At 34.0% G+C, this 22,703-nt stretch overlaps 1 protein-coding gene across 1 annotated transcript in view; it reads right to left on the reverse strand.

Annotated features, from left to right (window-relative positions):
• Positions 1 to 22,703, reverse strand: part of LOC126845380 (dynein axonemal assembly factor 1 homolog) — a 32,508-nt gene continuing 9,805 nt past the window's right edge. The window contains exon 4 of the mRNA XM_050584036.1: positions 1 to 129. Within this exon, the coding sequence (XP_050439993.1) occupies positions 1 to 129 (129 nt within the window). The remainder of the gene's footprint in view (positions 130 to 22,703) is intronic.

Consider the following 22,703-nt stretch of genomic DNA (forward strand, 5'->3'; position numbering starts at 1 on the left):
TCAAAAGGCGGGACTGATCATTTCCAGCATCACACCGAAGACCAATTGAAGAAATTCCAACGCTTCTTGATCTTCAACGCTCTTTGACACGACCAGACGACTCAACATGAACGCTCTATTGTGAGTAATCTATAATATAAGAATATAAAATAAGTTAATTAAGTTGATTGTATGAGTAATAATAAGCAGTTAGGCACTTCTCATGTTAAGGAAGAATTAGATTTATCTGAGGTTACGTTAGAATCTAATGAAATTGATTTAATTAATTTAGACGACAGTAACGGTAGTTCTATTATTATTAATCAGGAATCTGAAACCGACCCGATAGACCTTTTGAACAGAACATTTAGGGAAGCAGATAGGTGATTAACTAGGAGTACACAAGGTGTAGTGCATGTTGAACTACAAACGGTTAGGAAAACAAAATCTAAGGTAAAAGACATTAACACAACAGCTACGGTTAATACACCAGAAATAGAAACTAATCAAGCAACGATGTCTTTAACTCCCACTTTAAGTTTAACGGACGCGTTACATTTAACTCCTAAATACTCCGGTGAAACGGATATTTATCAATTTTTAAATGCATGTGAGGCAATAATTAATTCAGTTAATGCCGATCAAATACCGCTTTTGTTAAAAATGGTTATAAGCACCAAGCTAACGGGCCGTGCATTTAATTGTACTAAATATAAAACTTTAGCATCATGGGAGGAGTTGAAAAAATCATTGCTTGACGCGTTTGAAACACCTTTTGCAGCGGCTAATTTACAAATTCAATTAAATATAATAAGAATGAACAAAAATGAAACAGTTAATAGTTATAATGAACGGGTAGATGAAGTTTATCAAAAATTATGTAACGCTTTAGCCGCGGGGAAATCAAAGGAAGACGCGAAAATTATAAATGAAAATGTAAAAACACAGGCTCTGGTTAGTTATATTAATGGGTTAAATGAACAACTTAAATTTGAAGTTAAAACTAAAAATCCTCTTACACTTGATAGTGCTATGCAAACCGCAGTCCTAGCCGAAAAGGACTTGATCACTTACAGAGGGGTACAGGATATGTTTAAATCGCAAAACGCAGGGAATAATTTTAATACGGGTCAAAATAACTACGGGAATGGGGGTTTTCAGTCACCAAGGAATAATGGCAAAAATAATAATCGGGGTAACAATTTTAATGATAATCGTCCTAATGTAGATAATAGACGTTGTAGGATTTGCAATCAAGTAGGTCATTTATCCTATAATTGTAGATTAAACACTAACAATGGCAATGATAATAATAGACCTCCACCTCAGCAAAATATGCAAAATACTAATTATCAATCGGGAAATTTTAATTCGAATAATGCGGGTCCCATTGTCTGTAATTATTGTGGCAAAATCGGGCACGGGGAGTCTGTTTGCTATAAAAGGGAAAATGACGCGAAACGTGCAAATATGGGGAGCGCCGCGATTAAAGCAGAAAATTTTCAGGAACCGACCGCGAATCACGGGACGCGCGTCGTCAAGCTAATAGCCGTGGAATCTCAGACTGCTTTAGAATCACTCGAACGACAATGATTAATAAGCATATTTTTTGTAATAGTAACGCTAGCAAAAACGATAATTTTCAATTGCTAGTCGATACTGGCTCTCAGATTAATATTTTAAAAATTAGCACGGTAAAAGATGATATTATGGTTAACGAATTAAATAAAGTTTATCTTAAGGGAATTCATGAAAAAAATATACCAACGTATGGTACTATAGTTATTCCGATAATAATTAATAATAAGGAAATATATACAGAATTTAATTTAGTAGGTAACAATTGTATAATGCAGGAAGATGGTATTTTGGGGAAAATTCCTTACTGAAAATCACACGGTGATAGATATGGGTAATATGTTCTTTTGATAAATGATAATGATGATGTTTTAAGTGAAAATGGTAAGCAAAGTAGAAAAAATGATGTTTTAGAAAGTGAAAAAGAATTAAGTATAGTTGAGAATAATGAAGTATTATGTGAAGAAAGTTTGAAAATAGATAGCAAAGTAATTGGGGAAAATATGTTATGTGAAACAGATATTAAGAGTGTTTTAATGGTTAATGGGGAACATATAGTTGATGAGTGTATAGTCAATGAGAGTATAGTTGATGAAAATGAAGTTGATGGGAATATAGCAAGTAAGAATAAATTAAGTGAGGCTATAGTTGAATTCCCCTTAGCAGAAAAAAGTGTAAAAAATGATTATAATAATAATGGATTATGTCAAGGTGTATCATGTTCGCATCAAGCGGCGAATATTATTGAGCACCTTGCTTTAGGTAAGAATGAAAAGGATAGGAATATTAGTTATGATGAAATAAATGACAAAGGTAGTAAAATAAGTTTAAATGCGAATGACGCAGGGGATATGAGTGTAGAGAACACGACATTGGAATGTATTGAGTCACGGAACAAGGACTTAGTCGATATAGACGGGGTTCATAATGATAGTAATGTAAATAAATTAGTAGAAAGTATATGTAATAAGTTACATTTAGATGACAGGATAATAAACAATGTAGGTAGCGCGAAACTAAGCGATACGGGGAATAGGCAGGTAGCCAAGAATAATGATGACAGTATAATACTGCAGCCGAGGTCAGAGACGGTCATAACAGTACCAATAGCTGATTTGGACGGGCAGGAGATATTAATACATAAACAAGAATTGGTTAAAGACGTATATTGTAGCAGCGCGATTTCTCTTGTCAAGGATGGTGGGTTTATAGTAGGACTATTAAATATCGCGGAAACCGAGACATGTTTAAGTAGACACGATTTAAGTAAAATAACTTATGAAGGACAAACCAGTTATAGTATTTACAATATTAATGTAGAAAATATCGAAGAAGACAGGGTGAATAAGATTAAAACATTAATTAGGAGCGATCATATGAACGCTGAGGAAAAAGAATCTATTTTAGGAATATGTGGGGATTATGCAGATATATTTCATTTAGAGGGAGATAAATTATCTTGTACTAATACAATAGAACACGAAATTAGAATAAAACTAGATCAAAAGCCCGTGTACCTAAGACCGTATAGATTGCCTTTCGCGCAGCAAGAAGAAATAAGTAGACAGGTAACGCAAATGGAAAAGGACGGGATAATACAGGAAAGCTTCTCTCCTTGGAATTCACCACTGTTGTTAGTAAAGAAAAAGTTAGACGCTAGTGGGATTCAAAAGTACCGTATAGTAGTTGATTTTAGGGGGCTAAATGCAGTTACATTAGATGAGTTCTATCCAATACCTAATATTACCGAGATACTTGACCAATTAGGCCGAAGTCAGATTTTTAGCGTCATAGATTTAGCATCGGGATTTTATCAAATTCCCTTATCAGAAGCGTCACGGGAACTCACTGGATTCACCGTAATGAACTCCAGACACGGTGCTCGTCATCTGATTTTCAATCGTACAGTTATGGGTTTAAAAGGAAGCCCTTTGACCTTTTCACGTCTTATGGCTACAGTACTATCAGGGCTAATAGGACTTAAGGCATTGCTCTACATGGATGACATAATCGTGTATTCGAGCTCGCTTTCCGAGCATAACTCTAAGCTACGTGACGTTTTCGATCGGTTAAGACAGCATAATTTAAAGATTCAACCAGATAAATGCCATTTTATTCAAAGGGAATGTGCATTCCTCGGGCATGTTATTTCAGCTGATGGTATTCGTCCGGACCAATCGAAGGTCCAAGCGGTTCTAAACTTCCCTGTCCCTAGAACGCCAAAGAAATTAAGAGCTTTTTAGGTCTCTCAGGTTTCTATAGAAAATTTATTGATAAATATAGTAGCATTGCAAAACCATTAACTAATCTATTAAGAAAAGGGGTAAAATTCATATGGACAGAAAGTTGTCAGGAAGCATTAGATACATTAAAAAACGCGCTATGTTCAGAACCTGTTTTGCAATACTCAGATTTTACTAGGCCTTTTATATTGACTACGGATGCTAGTCTAAAGGGATTGGCAGCTATATTGTCACAGGGGGAGCCTAAAGAAGAAAAGCCTATAGCATATGCCTCTAGGACTTTAAATAAAAGTGAGAGTAATTACTCAATAACCGAACTCGAATGTTTAGCAATAGTATTTGGGGTAAAAACGTTCAGGCCTTATCTCTATGGACGAAAGTTCACAATATATTCAGACCACAGAGCTTTGCAGTGGCTCTTCAACTTAAAAGACCCTTTATCAAAATTAGCCCGTTGGCGAATATTATTAGAAGAATACGATTATGAAATACGTTATAAGCCGGGAGTACAAAATTCGAACGTAGACGCGCTAAGCCGAGTATACAGTATTACGGAAGTTAAAGACTTAACGTACCCAGTTTTCTTTGAAAAGTTTGAAACACAGTTGATTACTAATAAAAATGTATCCGAAGTAACGGGGGAATTAATAGACGCACCCGACGAATATCACATAGTGTCAGAGATCGCGAAGCAATTTAATTTTAGAACCGGTATTAACTACCAGTTAAAACAAAAATTCGGAGCCGACCAAAACGTACAGGCAGGTGATATTGGGGGAACGACTTTCATAAAAAATAACGACCGATATATTATATTCTTAATAACGAAAACACGCGATCAGCAGGTAACGACGTGTGAAAACCTGTTTTTATCGTTAGTAGCATTTCGGCAGTTCTGTGAAGAAAACAACTTAAGCAAACTAGCCATGAATAAATTAAGTCATGATGACGACGTAGACTGGTCACACGTAAGGTCAATGATACGGTATGTTTTCCGTGATACCGACATAAATATTATTATTTGTTCACGCTTAGAGTTTACACCGGAAGAAAAACGTACTATTTTCGCGCAATATCATGACTCAAAGCTTGCCGGTGGCCATTTAGGTCTACATAAGACAATTAAAAAAATAAAGCGATACTTTAACTGAAAAGGGCTTAAGAAAGAAGTAAAGGAATATATTAAAAAATGCGATTCTTGCCAGCGCAACAAAATATCGAATCACCACATTAAACAACCTCTTGCTATCACTAGTACAAGTTCACGAGTTTTCCAGACCATTCAATTAGATATCGTTGGCCCAATGAGGACCACTGAATTAGGCAACAATTATATTTTGACATTTAAAGATGATTTTTCTAAATTTGCTTGGGCGGTTGCTTTACCCGACCACAAAGCTAATACAGTCGCAGAAGCACTTGTAATACATTTTGTGTGTTTACATGGACTTCCAGAGCGAATTTTAACCGATCAAGGGACGGATTTCTTATCAAAAACTTTGCTCAAGTATGCAAGTTGCTAAATATAGATAAAGCTCAAACTTCGGCTCATCACGCGATGTCTCTTGGCTCTTGGAACGTTTCCACCGCAATGTAGCAGAATATCTGCGTGCTTATTCAAATAAGAACTTAGATGATTGGGATAAGAATCTAATGTACGCTATCTTTGTTTACAATAATACTGTGCATACGTCGACTAACTACAGCCCGTATCAATTGGTTTACGGTAGAGCTATAGAAATACCTTTTAAATTACAACGCGAACCAGAACCTCGTTATAATTATGATGATTACTATTTTGATTTAAAGCAGCGTATGCAAGTAGCTCATAAAATAGCTAGGGAAAATTTAATAAAGAAAAAAGTAGAGTCAAAGGAACGCTATGATAAGAAAATTAATCCAATAGAATTAGAGGTGGGAGACGACGTTTTGTTAATGGATCATACTCAAAGAAATAAATTAGCTCCACTTTGGAAAGGACCATATAAGGTAACAGAAGTAATAGGGTCTCACAACGTTTAGATATTAAGGGGAACAAACACGTGGTTGTTCGTAAAAATAATGTAAAGAAATATTTCAGTCCTAGTTCCGATGAAGAAGAGTAATACTAAGACTGTCATGTTTCTATAATATTGCACTTTTGAATCAAATTAATTTAAAAAAAAAAAACACTTTTAGTTCACTAAAAAAAAAAAAAACACTGCACATAAATAAAATAGCTTTCACTAACCTGTAGTTGTTTCTCCATGATGAATATAACTATAAGAACTTGTTTTAAGAATTTATAGTTATATTCAAGTTCTTTAGTAAAACCAGGACTCGGTGTGCGATTTGTCTCCCCGAGTAGGTCTATGATTTATTTTTTATTTTTAAAAAAAAAAAAAATAATAATGAAGAAAAAAAATGGCGTAATGACGCCTGACGCATATTTTAAATATGAGTTATTATATATTATGCTGTTACTTTAACGATATTATTACTATTTAATTTTCTGAAATACATTAGTACACATTAACAATTATATAACTTAAAATATAACTTAAAAGAAAATATGAATGTAAATTTTTATTTTTTAAATAACACAAAAACGTTTGAAATAATTCTAACAACGGTACAAGAACATAGTTGGATACATACTAAACAGCGGCGAGAGTCAAAAACCTGTGTAGGGCGATTTCACCACGGCACTCTAAGACAGGTATACGCTGGACCAACGGAAGGTCGACAATAAAAACCGCATTCTTTTGGGTGTTACAACGTTGCCACGTTGTGATGCTACTCAAACCGTTTTTGGGTACACACGTAACAACACAACAACCAGTTTAAAACCGCTTACAACGAATAGTATGGGCAGACCAGTTCATTGGGAAATGTACGGTAACATTCAAGTATTATAAACGTCTGGTATTTTCTGTATAACAGGTACCTTGCTTAAAGAAAAAACGTAATATTAAAAACCACGGTTCCGAAACATTTAGGCTATCTTATATAATTTTAAACAAGGGTTTATTAAAAATGTCTTTTAACACATTGTTATACCACTTCTTTTCAATCACTTGGACAAACGGAAAAAGCTAATAAATAATGTTCCACCATCTAATTACTTAATTCTCATTCCTAGAAAATAATCTTTTTCTAACTTAGACAATAATATCTGTATTTTTGTTTTATTGACTGACGCAATAAGAATTGATTCACAATTTTGTTTTGATCACTATAATAATAAAAGAATACGGTTAAATTTCAGAACAATACCACTACTATTTGTCGTACGGCTTGTTAAGTCAACCACACCTTATCAAGATGACAGACTGTTAACCACTGCGGGTTTATTGTATGAAAGTTTGGGACAAATGAGAGTTCAACAAACAACTTACGATTTACCGCATATCTAGATTTAAGCTATTATAATACTAATTCAGACCAATTAAAACTACGTATCACCGAATTAAAAGAATATTGTAAAAATTATGATAATCGCACCTTTGAATGGAATTCAGTAAATAATGTCACTACCACTGATAAAACTCTATCACAGCGATGTGCCTTTATAGTAGATAAAATAGATTTTATTCGCGAAGAAGTGGGCGAAAAATAGATTTAAGTCTAAAATCTGTAGGACATACTAAAGCTCGACGTTCTATCCCATGGTCAGCTTTGGCGAAAACAGCTAAGACCATCTTTGGGCTTTGTAGCGATATATGCTTAGAAAAATCCGAACCACTTATTAAAAATTATCTCGACGGGGCGAAACTGCCTTGCCGCAAAATACTAGAATATTAAAATATCACAGAGTGTCAAACCTGGTCAAACTTTGCCACCACAAATAAAACCTCCAGCTGATGTCTTTACAACAGGCATGATGGAATTATTCCGCTTAGGTAATGTCGCTGAAATTGAATTGTTATTATCGCAATACATTTATGAATCTAATCTCATATTTGAAATACTACAATTAGCACGGTTAGGTCAACTTCATTCTAGTTTAATAAGTATTGACGAACTTCAGACACAATTTGTTTTTATAGCAAACCAATTGGAATCAAATACTCAGCTTCCATTTGATACTAGTCTTGATCACTTAGCAGAAACAATTAAATTGTCACAATTATTATTTATTATGCTGATGGGAAAAATTGTATTTAAAATAAACTTACCAGTAGTTTAAAAAGATCGGCTGATTTTATACCATATTATTACCGTGCCAATTTGCACTAATCAAACTTGCATGTATATCAAGCCAAAATTTCACTATATCGCTGTAACAAACAATCATGAACGATATTCGACATTCGAAAAAATTGATCAGTTAAACTGTAAACGAAGCTCAAATTTCTTACTATGTGATGAATTATATCCACTCCATGCTTACAGCAATTTGCAAGTTTGTGAGCTTTTACTATTAAAACAACAAAGAATTGTTCCTAGTAGTTGTAAAATCCTTTATAACAGAATATCTAGTACTATTTTCTATAAACTTACAAATAAAAATAAATGGCTGTATATTTCACCTGGGGAAACCGTTTTTATAGCCTGCGGAGATCGCCCCGCAGAACGAATACAATTAGAAAATAATGGGATACTAAGTTTAAATTCTTCTTGTAGAGCTTACAGTGACCAAGATGTATTAATACTAGGAAAAGAAATTATTTCTGAAGGATATAATGATTTTATTGCTAATATCACTATGCCTGAACCAACATATTTGAGTTCAAGGTTTAATAACCACTTTTTAAATGCCTTTCACACACAAGCTCGTTCAATTAGTGATCTTTTAACTAACGGGAAGTCAACAAGGCAACTCGAAGCAGAAGCCGACATTTTTCATGTACCATTTATACAAAGCATTTATGAATACGTTTTATTAGGTCTCAGTATAGCTAACCTAATGATTATTCTGGTTGTACTATATCTAAATGATATATTGCAATATAATCGCTTAAGGCGAGCACGAGCCAATAGGATTGGGCAAGCCGTGCATGCAGGAGAGGAAATACCTTTGTAAAATATTAAGTAATAAAATAACAAGTAGAAAGTAGGATAATAATTTAAATATATATAAGGAAAAATCACGGTGAAGGACGACTAATATACGCATGATGTTATAATGTAATGAAACCTGTTTTAGCGCAAACGTAAAGATCATAGTGGCCGATTTCGAGTTTCTGCCAAAGACACATAGTGAATACATCGCTGTGTCTGGCTGCCTGTTGTCGACGCACAAGAATAACGATCCAGTGAAACTATCGGGTCACCCGATAGTAGTAACCACTCATTGTGCACCGCGGCAGGCCACACCACAGGAACTCAAATCGCTCACCCGCCAGTGCATTAGATTTAAGGAAACAAAACCAGCGTTCGGCTCGTTATTAAACGAGTTGAATAAGGGATTGTGTCAAAGGGGCCCTCGACGATGAATTTATCCTCCATTTCAAAGTATATCCACAAAGGTTCAAGAAAACCCATCGTAGTGTTTTGGAACGGTAACCATGATTACAAAATATTGCAGCAATTTGGGATAAAAAATGTTTATAAATATTTGAATATGACCGCCTGGGATAACAACAATGACGGGCGGTTCAATTTGAAGTTGATAAACATGGTGACCGGAAAAATCTATTACGATGAGTTTTTAGGGGAGGTTAAAAAGGGGTAGGGAGCTGAACCTGCGGGAAGCTCACGACTTTACGTGTATAGAAACACACTCCCCCCATATGAACTTTCATGATCCGGTTTTTGACACGATTGCTTCTCGCTGTGTTTTGAACTACATTATTAGTAAGTTAAGGCCGATTAAATTTTATAGATTAATTAAGGACATGCCTAGCTTAAGGAAAAAGAAAAACAAAAAAAAGGGGAAAAAAAAAACATAACTAACATTACGAAATAAGTAGCATAAGTGACACTAACATTTAAATTCTAAAAAAAATTATGTTTTAATGTTCTAGGTGAATGGATAACTTTCCTACCTACATTAGCATTAATACATTAGACATAATGAGTACGAGCAATCCCCGAGTAGTCTTTATGAAAAAAATCATAAATCTCGCTTTAAACAATTGCACTAACCATCTTGCACCCAGACACACATTGAATACCATAATAACTGAAGTAAATTCAGAGTTAATTATAAAATTTGATGATCAGTGTTTGAAAAGCATTGAAAAAGATATTACAAATTTAATGAGGGAACTTTATGGGTCCTTACGACCATACAACATCTCAATGGCACTCGTTATCGCCGCCATAGAGGGGGATAACCTATTAGATCCAATTTTTGAACATGAAAATGCGACAGATAAAGCGAAGTATTTTACTAGGGTACTGAGAATAGCATTTGAAAACTGCACTATTTATAAAAGAAGACGAACACTTTGGGATATATTAGTAGAGGCTAATACAGTCAATTTTCCCAATAGTTTTCTTAAACGTACCGAAAAACAAGTTAAAACTACATTTAGAGATCGTTTTAGTAATTTACGACCATATAACATTAGTATGGCTATAGTCATAGCTGTCCAAGACAGAAATTATTTAGTATCACAAATTACGGGGGTACTACCTAATATGGATTATGAAGTGGACGAAATCATAGACTAGGCTATGCCTAAAAAGTTCTAAGGGGGACAGGACTTGTCTCTCTTCACACCGAACTGGTATGGCCCTGTCTTGATTAAGTCCACCCTTCCTTATTTATTTAAAAAAATTGCTCGTACCTCATTTAATGAAAACGAAGGTGTTGTTCCCCATGGTTCAAGGAGAGACAGGACTTGTCTTTTCTCACACCGAGCTCAAGGACACACACCGGCGTCAAGTAGATTGTGATTAATAATAATTAATAAGATTATAACACAGTCAAAATAATAAAGAGAAAAAGATGCTTTTATCATAGATTCTAAATTAACTGAAGATATTATCTAAGGTAATAAATTGTAATTGTATTTTAAAAATATTATAATGTCAATTTAAAAAAAAAATTTAAAGAATACATATTGTATTGTACTTTGATGAAAAGAAATATTGTAATTGTAATTGAAAAAAAAAAATAATAAATAAAATAAAATATATTGTAATACTAACCTATATACTAACCACTAATTTTGAATGTTTTAAAAAACAAACTATATGTAAGACTAACTATTAACCTATAATAATCACTATGTATTCAAATGTATAACTATATAATGTATAACTTTTAAAAACCATTGTAATTTTAATGATATGTAATGATACACAATCAGTAATTGAGTATTGTCAAAGATGTTTTATTCATAAATGTACAAAACATCTTTTTTTGGGGAGAGAAATGTAATGGATTACTAAGTCCAGCCATGTTTACGTCATGACCGATTTCTCCTTGAATATTAATATGTGTACGACCTAAAGGAGTTATTCTATACTTTGTATGTAACCAAATGTAAACAACGTCATAAATTGTAAAATCCCAATTATAAATTGTAAAAGCCAATTTATTTATGCAAATCATATACTTTGTACAACTGAAAGATTGTAAAAACGCACAAACAAACACATAAATTGTATAAATAATCTATCCGACAATATTCCGCACTTAACAGTAGACAGCTTGGCCATTCTCCAATAACCCGGACTAACGCTTGCACAGCTGAGAAAAGGTCACCGAGGCGGGGATCCGAAGGACTCCTTCCACTCGAACCGGATGGGCATTTTGCGTAAATACCAGCCGTTTCACCACAGCAATTCAGAAGTGTTTTGGCTGTATTGTGACATACCTGCAACAGGCACTCATTTTCGTTATCTGTGTATCAACTTAATGCTTATATTATAATACATAAAATACCTATTTTGATTGAAAGTATTAACTTTATTGACAAATCTTCCATCTTCCTTCTTCAACCTTTTGTGTGCTAAGTATCCAAAGGCCACAGACTGCTGGAACTTCACACTGTTGTTCATGTGTACAGTTTTAATATTAATTTCAACCATGATCCCGCGTCTGGCCTAACATGTCACGTCAAAGGCGTGCAACGAGATTTATTTCGAGAGAGCTTAATAATATTTTTATTATTATTATTATTGTCCATCACTCTACCAACCAACACTAATTTAGTTAGACTTGGAAGTCTTTCTAGCAATGTCCCACGGCCTCTAAAATCCGGTTCAAAAAACGACAAACGAGGGCGTCCCAGCCACAGAGAAATCAACCCCGAATAAGGCCAACATCAATTCGTTCGGCTACTATCAGAACTGTAGAGGTTTAAGAACAAAATTTAAAAATGTTATTTGTAATGTGTCCGCTTTTAATTTTAATTTTATTTTTATATCTTTAACTGAAACATGGCTTCACAGCCATATTTCGTCTAGTGAGTTAGGTTTTAATAATTATGTTGTATATAGGTGTGACAGAACTTTAAAAGAGGTGGGGGTATCCTCATTGCTATCCGTAAAGATATTAAGTCTCACCAAATAATCGTTCCTAATACGCCCAATGAACATCCATTTGTCTGTTTTTACATCCAGAATGCGCGTTACATAATTTCCAGCGTATACATACCACCCTCGAGTCCCTACTCAATCTACGAATCCCATATGAAAACAATTGAATCCCTAATTCTTACTAATCCCAACTCAACTTTTATTTGTACCGGGGAATACAATTTACCAGAGCTTTCTTGGTCCAATGACGCTGATGGCCTCCTTTACTCCTCCCACTCTACTTCTCCTAACCTCTGTGTACCTGAAACTTTTGCATCGTACTATTTCTATCAATTGAATTTCACTTTTAACTCTAATAATTCTACTCTTGACCTATTTTTTTCTAATATGAACACATTATCCATTGATAAAAGTCTTGACACTCTTGTGCCCTGCGATGAGCATCATCCCGCTCTAGTAATCTCGCCTCTCCGTTTACAGTAATTTCCTCTTATCAATAACTCACACTCATTTTTAGACTTTCGTAAGGCTAATTATACCAACATTCTATCATTTTTGTCATCTTTCAATTGGTACGATACTCTTATGAGTTTAGACATAAATTCCGCTACATATTGTCTTTATGATGCTATTCATTCCTCCATCCTCCAATTTGTTCCAAAGGTCTCGTATATTCAATCAAACTTTCCTATTTGGTATTCTAAAGACCTTAAATCTTTAGTTTTTGCTAAGAATAAAGCACATGCTAAGTACAAATCTACTCAAGATCAGCAGGACTATCATTCTTTCTCCCTTTTACGTGCCCGCTTTAAACATGATTAAAAAAAAATGCTATAAAAACTACCTACACCACACTGGATCCCAGCTAATAAATAACCCCAGAAGTTTCTGGAAATTTGTGAATAGAAACCGCTCTAGTTCAACTATTCCTAACTCCCTTTACCTTGATGATAATCGTTGCTCTGGTAAAAAACAAATCGCCAATTTGTTTTCAATTTATTTTTCTTCTGTTTATAAGCCACCCTTCTCTACTCCCATTCTTGACAGCCCTTTCCTTAATTTCTCCCTCCCAAGCAATGTATCTATCACTATGTCAGACATTGAGATTGAGCTAGATAAATTGGCCATTTCCTCTAATGCTGGGCCAGATGGCCTAGCTGGCATTTTCCTTGCCAAAATTAAATCTTTTATCACCTTTCCCATCTGGCTCATCTTTCGTCGATCTCTAGATGAGGGAGTTTTCCCTGATATATGGAAATTAACATCGGTTACTCCAATTCATAAAGCAGGTGACAAGGACAACATTCGTAATTATAGGCCTATCTCCATTTTTAGCCATCTGGCTAAACTCTTTGAGCTCCTTGTTGTGCGTAATATACAACCAGCCGTTAATTCCATACTTATAAACGAGCAATATGGTTTTCGACCTAACCGCTCTTCAATATGTAATAGCATTGTTTTCAATAATTATATTCTTAATGCCATTGAAAATAATTCTCAAGTAGATGTTATCTTCACGGATATTTCGAAGGCGTTTGATGAAGTTGATCATTCAATTCTCATCAACGTTCTCTATAAATCTGGTTTCGGTGAGCCCCTCCTGTCCTGGTTTAAATCTTACCTTTCATCCAGGATGCAATGGATAAAAATTCTGGATTGCAGATCAGAAATTACACAAAACACTTCTGGTAATCCTCAAGGGGGCCACATATCCCCTTTACTTTTCGCATTATTCACGAATTGAGTCAGTAATGTCTTTCACCACTGTCACTTTTTAGTTTTTGCCAACGATATCAAACTTTTTATGAAAGTTGACTCTGAGGCGGACTGTCTCTGCCTTTAGAATGATCTCATTATGTTCTACGTCGTACATTTCATTCATGTTTTTTACTCTTGAGTTCATAAACACTTGAACTTCTGTTAAACCACCAGACCTTTAATATACATATTTAATGCATTATGCTGATATTTACATTCTAAACGTACAGTACGTTATTATCGGGTAATGGTATAGACGGTACTTTCTGAACAATTAAGGATTTTAAGGATTTTGAGAATTAAGGATTTTAATTCAACCAATATCAAGACATAACGTACTACGTTTAATACATTTTTGTTATAGGTATCTACAATACACCAGACATTCAATATTTTAGCCTATCGGCCTCTAGACATTAAGTTCTCTTTTAAACCATCGCTTACTAAACCCTTAAGTAAGCAAAACCAGACACTTGTTTTAACTGTTTGATTTTATACATTTCTTTTAATCTAATGATGCAAGGAGCGCCAGATACTCAAATTTTTATAGGTACATAGATCGTTTCTGATCCGACAAATAGCTAGACACACTACAGTTAAACAGATAGCTTGGAAAATATTTTCTTGAACCTAGGTATGAATTCTGATAGCTAGATATATATTATACCTATATATAGACGTATAAATATAGGTACTATGAATTATAACGACATTACTTTAAGACACAATGCGTTGGCCCGACACCCCTCTCGGAACCGCTGTGCATTAACTTCCACATACCGTGGCCGGCGTGTAAGAGATTTATTCGACCAATATCTAGAAATACAATATAGATGAGTACTGTTTTAAAAAGTTTTGCTTCAAATAACCATACCAGACCATTTAGCCGGCTGATCTTTAGACATTTTTATCGGTTTTCAACTCATAAAGTTAAGCGGGATAACACCACTTTACTTAAACTTAATTTTAAACCTGTAACCTCCTCCTAGACTGTAGCCTACAAACCTAGGATATTTTTAGTTAGCGGAGCGAAGCGACGGCGCCGAGCGAGCATAGTGAGCAAGCGCCAAAGCACTCGGATCAATCGAGAGGTGCGGGTTCGATCAAAGCGTGCGATCCAATTTTTTTTTTTTTTTATTTATATTTTAATGTTTAGAAACAGTTGAAGCCTCAAAAACATTAATTTAACTTGGCTTACCCGCTTCTAAATGCAAAAAACCCATACTATGTTTAAAATAAGAAGCGACCTCGGCGGCTATCTAAAAAGCACCGGACACTCGCTTTTTAACCGACTAACCTCTAGACTTTCAAATTTAATTTAAACCATATTTTTACTTTAATCGTTAAGCAGCACTGGGCACTCGCTTCTTTAGCAGATCTGTTTCTTTTCCAACAAGACACAAGTATCTAGCTTAGGTGGACGAGGCACCTAACACTACGCTTAACAATTCTTATCAGTACTTAAGCAATAGTGATTAGTGCCCTTGCCCAACGCCGTAACCGAGCACCCCCTCATCGGAATCTGTGACCTACCCGGTCGCCTGCCAGCTACTAGTTATTAATATTTTATGTTAGAAAATTAAACAATAAAGTAAATATTATTATTTATTAAAAAAGTGTTAACTGATAACATATCATCAATGTCTTTAAAGATTACGACAACAGACAACCATTGATTTAAATACAATACTTGATAATGCTATACTATCACCATTGATTAAATATACATAGATAGCCCAAGCTGTGTTAAAAGCTAGCCGCTCATAAATGGGAGCCAGAAATTGAGTAGTATGGGAGCCGAACCATAGAGAGCGCTAAATCTGTAGCTCATTCGATCGAAAATGGTGCTCTGACACACGACATACCGGTTCAAAACTGGGCGGCCAATACACTTTTTTTGCAACTTTTTCCTTTATTTTATACAATTTTTATTTACATTATACTTTATTATAATTAAAGTATAACTATTATAATAAAGAAAAAATATTTTTTTTTGTATAAATTATTATATATTAAAATATTTTTTTAATCATGCATAAATACAATATTTAGTATATGTCATGAGTTCTTGTGAATTTGTACGCACATTATTACCAATTTAAATTATATTTCTTAAATTTACATAATTGGTTATTTATATTAACCTACCTTTCGCCCTCAATACACCATTGTTGCTGTACGTAATTGGACTACAATATTACTTATTACTTATTAGTGAATAGTTTAATATTAAAAAAATTACAATTACATAATGCCGTTTGTAAATATAATAAAAATATAATTTTTCCACCCTTTGAATCTAATTGGTAGGATTTTTTTACACAGTATGTTCCCTCTCTTCCTGTACTCTCTTACACCACGGACGTCGGACATCGACGTAGACGACGGAGCCGTGACTTGTGTCCAAGTCTTATGATTTTGTTTTTTTTTTAAATACAATACAATATAATGTAATAAATAATTATAGTACAATAAGTAAATCGATAGCGTCACTAGACATTCTTTTGTGCGTTTTAAGCAAACAATTTTGTTTTTTTTTAGTCATTGATCTACTTTTTTTAAACCTTTATTACCACCACAGTTTGTGTTGAGCGTTTTAAGAGTTCTGAGCTCCTCTAGTAAAATTGTATATTTTATTCGTCTCTTTAATTTTTATATTTTATTGTTTTAAAATGTCTCGTAAATGCGGAATTAGGTGCGAGTATTTTAACTGTGGTAAAAGCGCAAGAGATATTGAAAATCTTAAATTATATCGGTTTCCAAAAGACCAATCATTATGTTCAAAATGGGTTTCTAACTCAGGTATGACACTAAATATTTTCATAAACTTAAGAATTCCCTTAGTCTCTTTCTTGGATAGGTACCTTATTAGCACCAGGAAGTTGGAAAGTTACAAAAAAAGGCGAATGGTCATAATTGAGTACATTTGGCATACGTAGGGTAGTCGGTAGTAATATTGGCTTCCTATTTAATGTAGTGAAGAAAACGGGCATTACCTATTATTATTATTATCTACTCAATTTCCTGGTGCTATCAGGGTGATTTTTAACCAATATGTCCATGGCTCGTGAGTTATGTAATTTTTTTTATCAATCTTACTAAGTCGTAATTAACTCTACCCTTAAAGCTATTGGGTACCGGCTAACATTAAGGTGTTTTGCACAGACAATACTTAAGAAAAAAGTGGTTTTAATAAATTTTGATCAGGGGCCGATTGAACTTAAATGGGTAGTTTTTAACTGAAAAATTAGTCGGTACCCAATAGCCTTAAGCGAAAAAGATAAAAAATGTGGTATGAGTAACCCAGGGAAATAATCTATATTGTAATAATGAAAATAATATTTTCGAATGACTGGTTCGGCCTGTACAATCGACAAAAGATGATGTTTTTTGACTAAAAAAACTGTCGGCATCCAATCCCACATAGGCCATTCTTCGACATTTTTACGCTTCGATGCGGAGCTGAGAAGGTATTGTTTTTAAAAATATGTTTTTATTTTTTTTTGTTTTGTGTCTGTACTATCTTTAAGTCACTGAATAAATTTCTTTATTGGACCAAAAATTTAAAAAGTTCTTTCTAAAAAATCTTTTCCCCTTTAAAATGGAGAAAAACGCCAACAAAACTACGTATTTTTCAACTTAAAATTACGACGCTCCATAACTTTTTTAAAAATAGTCTAATTAGTCTATTAAACATATTTAATAATAATAAATAATGGTTTTATGAGAAAATTTAATTTGTAAGTTTTATTTTTGATATGACGAAAAAATTACTTTTTTACATGCTTTCCTTCAACTCGCTAACACGTACGTAAGTTTGTACGGGTATTTTTCAAATCTTGCAAAGTTAATTTAACTCACTTCCCGATGTCGTAGAGGGCTGAAACTTGGCACAGACACTCATCTCGGATGAGAATACAATATTCCGTCATAATAATGGGACCCGGGTATCCAGGTCACAAATGCTTGAGGGCTAAATATAGGGGTCATTTCACTAAAATTCCATGTTTTTTCAAATCTTCCAAAATGAATTTAGTAATCTATTCACCAACTATTAAGTACCTTTAATAGAATTAAAAAGTAAAAATAAAAAAAGTGAAATAAATAAATAAATTTTTTTTTTAAAAAGATCACTTTTTTACTATTTTTTATAAAAGCGTGTTTTTAAAAAAAAATGGTTTAGTTATTTTTTTTTTTTAGAAATCCGACAGCTCGTATTTTCCGGACGACATTTCGTATCAATGTTAAAATAAATCTTATGAGACCGTCTATATTTTCGAACTGCGAAGCAGATAATGATACTCATTTATTGGATAATGATAATCGCTATGAAGCAACCATGCATATTGAAGATACTAATGAAATTTCAGATAGCTCTTCCTCTGTATCGTTGTCGTCTATTTCGTTCACTGAAGAAAGTGATGATGGTTATACACCTAACGTAACACTAGAAAAATATTCAAATACTTATTTTTCAGGTTACTTAGGCAAAATATTTGTAGAAAAATTTGAGTGTAGATTATGTGAAAATAATTTTTTAAAAGAAAATAATGATGAGCAATTTAATGAAAATGAGTTTCTCATATTTTGTAAAAATTATGATTCTGAAAGCTCAAAATTGTTTTTAAAGAGACCAACTGACTCATTTAAAAAGTTTATTACCAACGCTCAAAAATAATTATAAAAATAGTAGAAAAAATGCCTCATGTTAAATTAGTCTATATTTATAACCGTTTTATTTAACTAATTCATATTTAGAACTAAGATTCTAAATTTTGTTTGCAATAAACAAATGCTTTAGAGCAAAAGCTTTAGACATACAATATAATTAAATTCTAAAAAGTAAAATATCTGAAATAATCTTATGGATAAGATTCATTTATAAATCTTTTATATTTTGTAAAAGAATAATAATTGTATGAAACTCATATAATAAAATATAATCTCATACCGATAGCAAAACCGGTTTTACTTTGCGCACGACGGGTGGTAGCGGCCGACCGGCCGCGGCGGTGTCTGAAAATACGGCATAACAAAAAATATTATTTTGTAATATTGTACGACATCTATGAATAGTATAGAACACTAAATAACGTGTTTCCATATTTTCTATTGACATGAGCTATCTATGTATATTTAATCAATGCTATCACCAACAAGAGTAGTGAACCATGATTGTGGTCACAGGTTGCTGGTTACCTTCAATATTTTAATCTGCCGCCAGCTGTGGACAACTACTTATGCGCGTACGCCATCTATACAATAAACCGTCAACTGTCGGTTTAACTGCTATACTCAGAATTGCGATCTACGATTCTCGCATGTAATCGTTTCCTACCGATTACAGAGTATATATACAAATACGAGTCGTTGACAATATCGCCGAGGTCGGTGGGGGTGGTAACGCATCAAACTCACCATAAGGTGACATAAGTCCGTGTTTGTTGTTGAAACAACCGAAGAGGACGGGCGAGAGGACACCAGACAAGACAGCAAATGCATACCACACGAATGTGTGACGGGGCCACAAAGAAGCATCAGTCTGGACGAACGAGAGTTCTCTCGACCCCCATAACTAAAAGGGTATGCGTAAGCTTGACACTTGTCGTGCCCATACACCGTGCACGTTGTTGTGAGATAGTCTCCTGAGGAGACCACTCACACAGGTGTCTCATGCGTTTCACCTCTCATCATCGCGACCTCGGTAAAATTTTTTTTTCCAAAAAAAAGTTAATTCTATTTACGTAAATATTGTATAGGAATTTATTAGACGCTTTGGTTTTTTAATACAGAACTTTGTGTACGTAAAAAAAGTCCATCGGGGTAGGATGCGGGCGGGTAGTGCGAGCACGATTATTGTCGTAGCAGTGATACCACTGCGAGAAGTAAAAATTATTGTTAAATAAATCTTTGGGGCATCTAAATACGTCTCGATAAATATTTGTGTAAAGATATGTATAATAGGACTTCATAAAAAAAGTACTCACAAGTATAAACACAAATCCATGGCAGAACAAATACAACGAGGAATGAAGTTGATAGCAGTTACCACTTGATCAATAAATGAAAAAATATAGACGTCGACGAAACCAGTTGAGGGTTAATATGAATTTTGTGATATATCAACATTATACCTTATTCTTTATTATTATCTAGAGTATTGAGTATACTAACATACTGAAAATTGTGCCTAAGTACAGTTGAACTTTGACAGTAATATGTTAATTAGTATAATACAGCAGAGCAAGAATACAAGGATACGAGTATATAGTGTAAATGTGTAACTAAAAGAAAACTGCGTATAAGTAGGCTTACCAGGAAATAGACAGACACGTGGAATGATGCCACTATGCTAATGTGATAATTAATATTAAATAATAAATAATATTATAATAAAATAACAAAGTAATAATGTAAACCTTTACTACACAGGTTATGTACTATAAAAAAAGACTACCGGCCGAGTACCACCGTTTCTATGGAACTCATTCATTATTCTAAAAAATTTAACACGCGCAATATCCGACCGAATGAATAAAAGCACGAGTCTTGTCGATAATAAAAATATTATATAGGTATATAATGATATATATATATATATATATACATATCAATAGAATTTATAGTGTACTCAAACTGTATTACATTTTTGGATTTGTACCCAGAATAACGAAATATTGTATATATATACACAAAAATATTAGTCATTATCAGCGTCGGCGACAACGACAAGACACCGTAATCGTTTACTGGAAAGATCTGTTATTTCAACACGCTAAAACAGTCAAAACAAAAATTCAAATATACCATTGTAAAGTAGAGATTCCAACGAAAAAAACTGCACCTAGGTAAACGTACATTATACTGTTTACATAATAGTAAGGATATTCAAAATTTGTCTTATAACAGTTGAAACACAGCTGCACCAGCTATCACGGTTGTCTACAACCGTGCCAGCTATGCATTTAATAAGTGAAACTTGTAGAACCCCTGGTCTAAATGAAAACAGCCACCAGGTGCGCGACGGTCACCCGCCTAGTTTCGCTGGCCGTACTATACCAATTACTAATTGTTATTTTAGTACTGAGATTTTATTTAGATAAATTTATTGAAAAATCGCCTTTCCAATACATTGAGCAGTGGCGGTTTTGGGGGGTGAGGCAAGAGAAGCACCGCTTCCCCTGTACTTTTCAGAAATTAAAAAAGTCTTGTTTTACTTTTTATTGGTGCTACTTTGAATTTCGTTCGTATGCTTTGTTTTATAATAATTTAAATATATATATTTAGATGCTTCAGCTTAAAATAAACAACGATTTGGAACATTTCATTTTTTTTGTACAGAATATGCAAGAGACGCGTGAATGGGTGCGCGTCGCGGTAACGTTGTAAGTTATAGCCGTTTAATACTGTGCAGTGCGCCACCATTTCTAGAGGCTCATCAGAGGCGACGGCCGCCGCCGCCTAAGTTGATGCATGCGAAATTTAACTATTAGAAACGCCATTTCGACGTTGGACAACAGATGACAAAAATGAATTGGTTAAACTTGGTAAACCAACTCCAAAGTTGTCTTGTCAGTTGACAGACAAGAAAGGTGGTAAAATGTTTAGTAGGATGTTTAATTGTAAAATCTATCCTGCGTAGACAAGTTTTTACGCTAGATTTGTAAATTTGTACGTCGTCATGTGCTGCTTCTAACGGGGCGTTCAATTATTATTTATAATGGACCGTGCGGGGGTAACGGTCAGCCGCCGTCCGTCCGTCGACCAACGGCAGCGTTATCGGTAATAATATTTTGTTATTATTATTCAATCGTTGACACTTGTCAGCACAATTGGCACGGCGCGGCGGTAGTGTTCATGGGTAATTGTATCCTAAATAATAATATCAGAAAAATTTGTCTTAAAATTGTTATAAGCAATTCAACAAATTTTAAAACTGAAATTGTTTTGATACTTGCGATACAATCAAGTGCAAATGTAAAGTGTGGGGTAATAGTGTCCCCCTCCGTTGGTCATACCATAGTATTTATTATGTATTACAATATATATATAATATATAAATTGTAATAAATATTTCATTATTGTATACATAAAATTCCTTTTTTTTTAATTCGCCTCTACCATTAATGTAGGCTGGATACAATTATTGAAAAGCAGACGCGCTAAGTTATCTGGTAACAAGTAACTACTGTAATATCATGATGACATTGATATTCCGCGGATGTCTATACGGATTTTATTTATAACTGCTTAAAATCGTACAGCCCAATTTTTTTTATTCCCATTTATGAAAACAAATATGTGTTTTTACCCAACTATGGATAGTGTGACCAGACGTCCCGATTTTGGCGGGACAGTACCGATATTCAAGCAGGTGTCCCGCTAAATATGGTGATCAAATCGGGACAGTAAAATGTACCTACTTTTAATCGACGTCCCGCTTTTGTCCCGATTTCAAACAATAGTTATTTTTTTCTTATTTTCACTTATGGTGTGTATATTTTGTGTTCCATCAGATCACATCAGTTTATTTTGTACAGTTTCTATAATCTATACTGTGATATCACTTATTATCATAGAGACCTAGACATTGGTTTTTATCACGTTATGATCTAGACTCTCAATCGGCTATAGGTAACCACGGTTTTAGAAATGAAACCCAAGTGGTTACAACTAATAAAAAATCTCCTTTATTGCTCAAATCTATTGCATCAAATGATAAATACTAAG

The sequence above is a fragment of the Adelges cooleyi genome, unplaced genomic scaffold (assembly GCF_023614345.1).
Source record: "Adelges cooleyi isolate 19-005CV unplaced genomic scaffold, UGA_ACOO_1.1 ACOO_flye_CR_arks_rails_tigmint_CR_PRNA_784, whole genome shotgun sequence".
Taxonomy (NCBI): domain Eukaryota; kingdom Metazoa; phylum Arthropoda; class Insecta; order Hemiptera; family Adelgidae; genus Adelges; species Adelges cooleyi.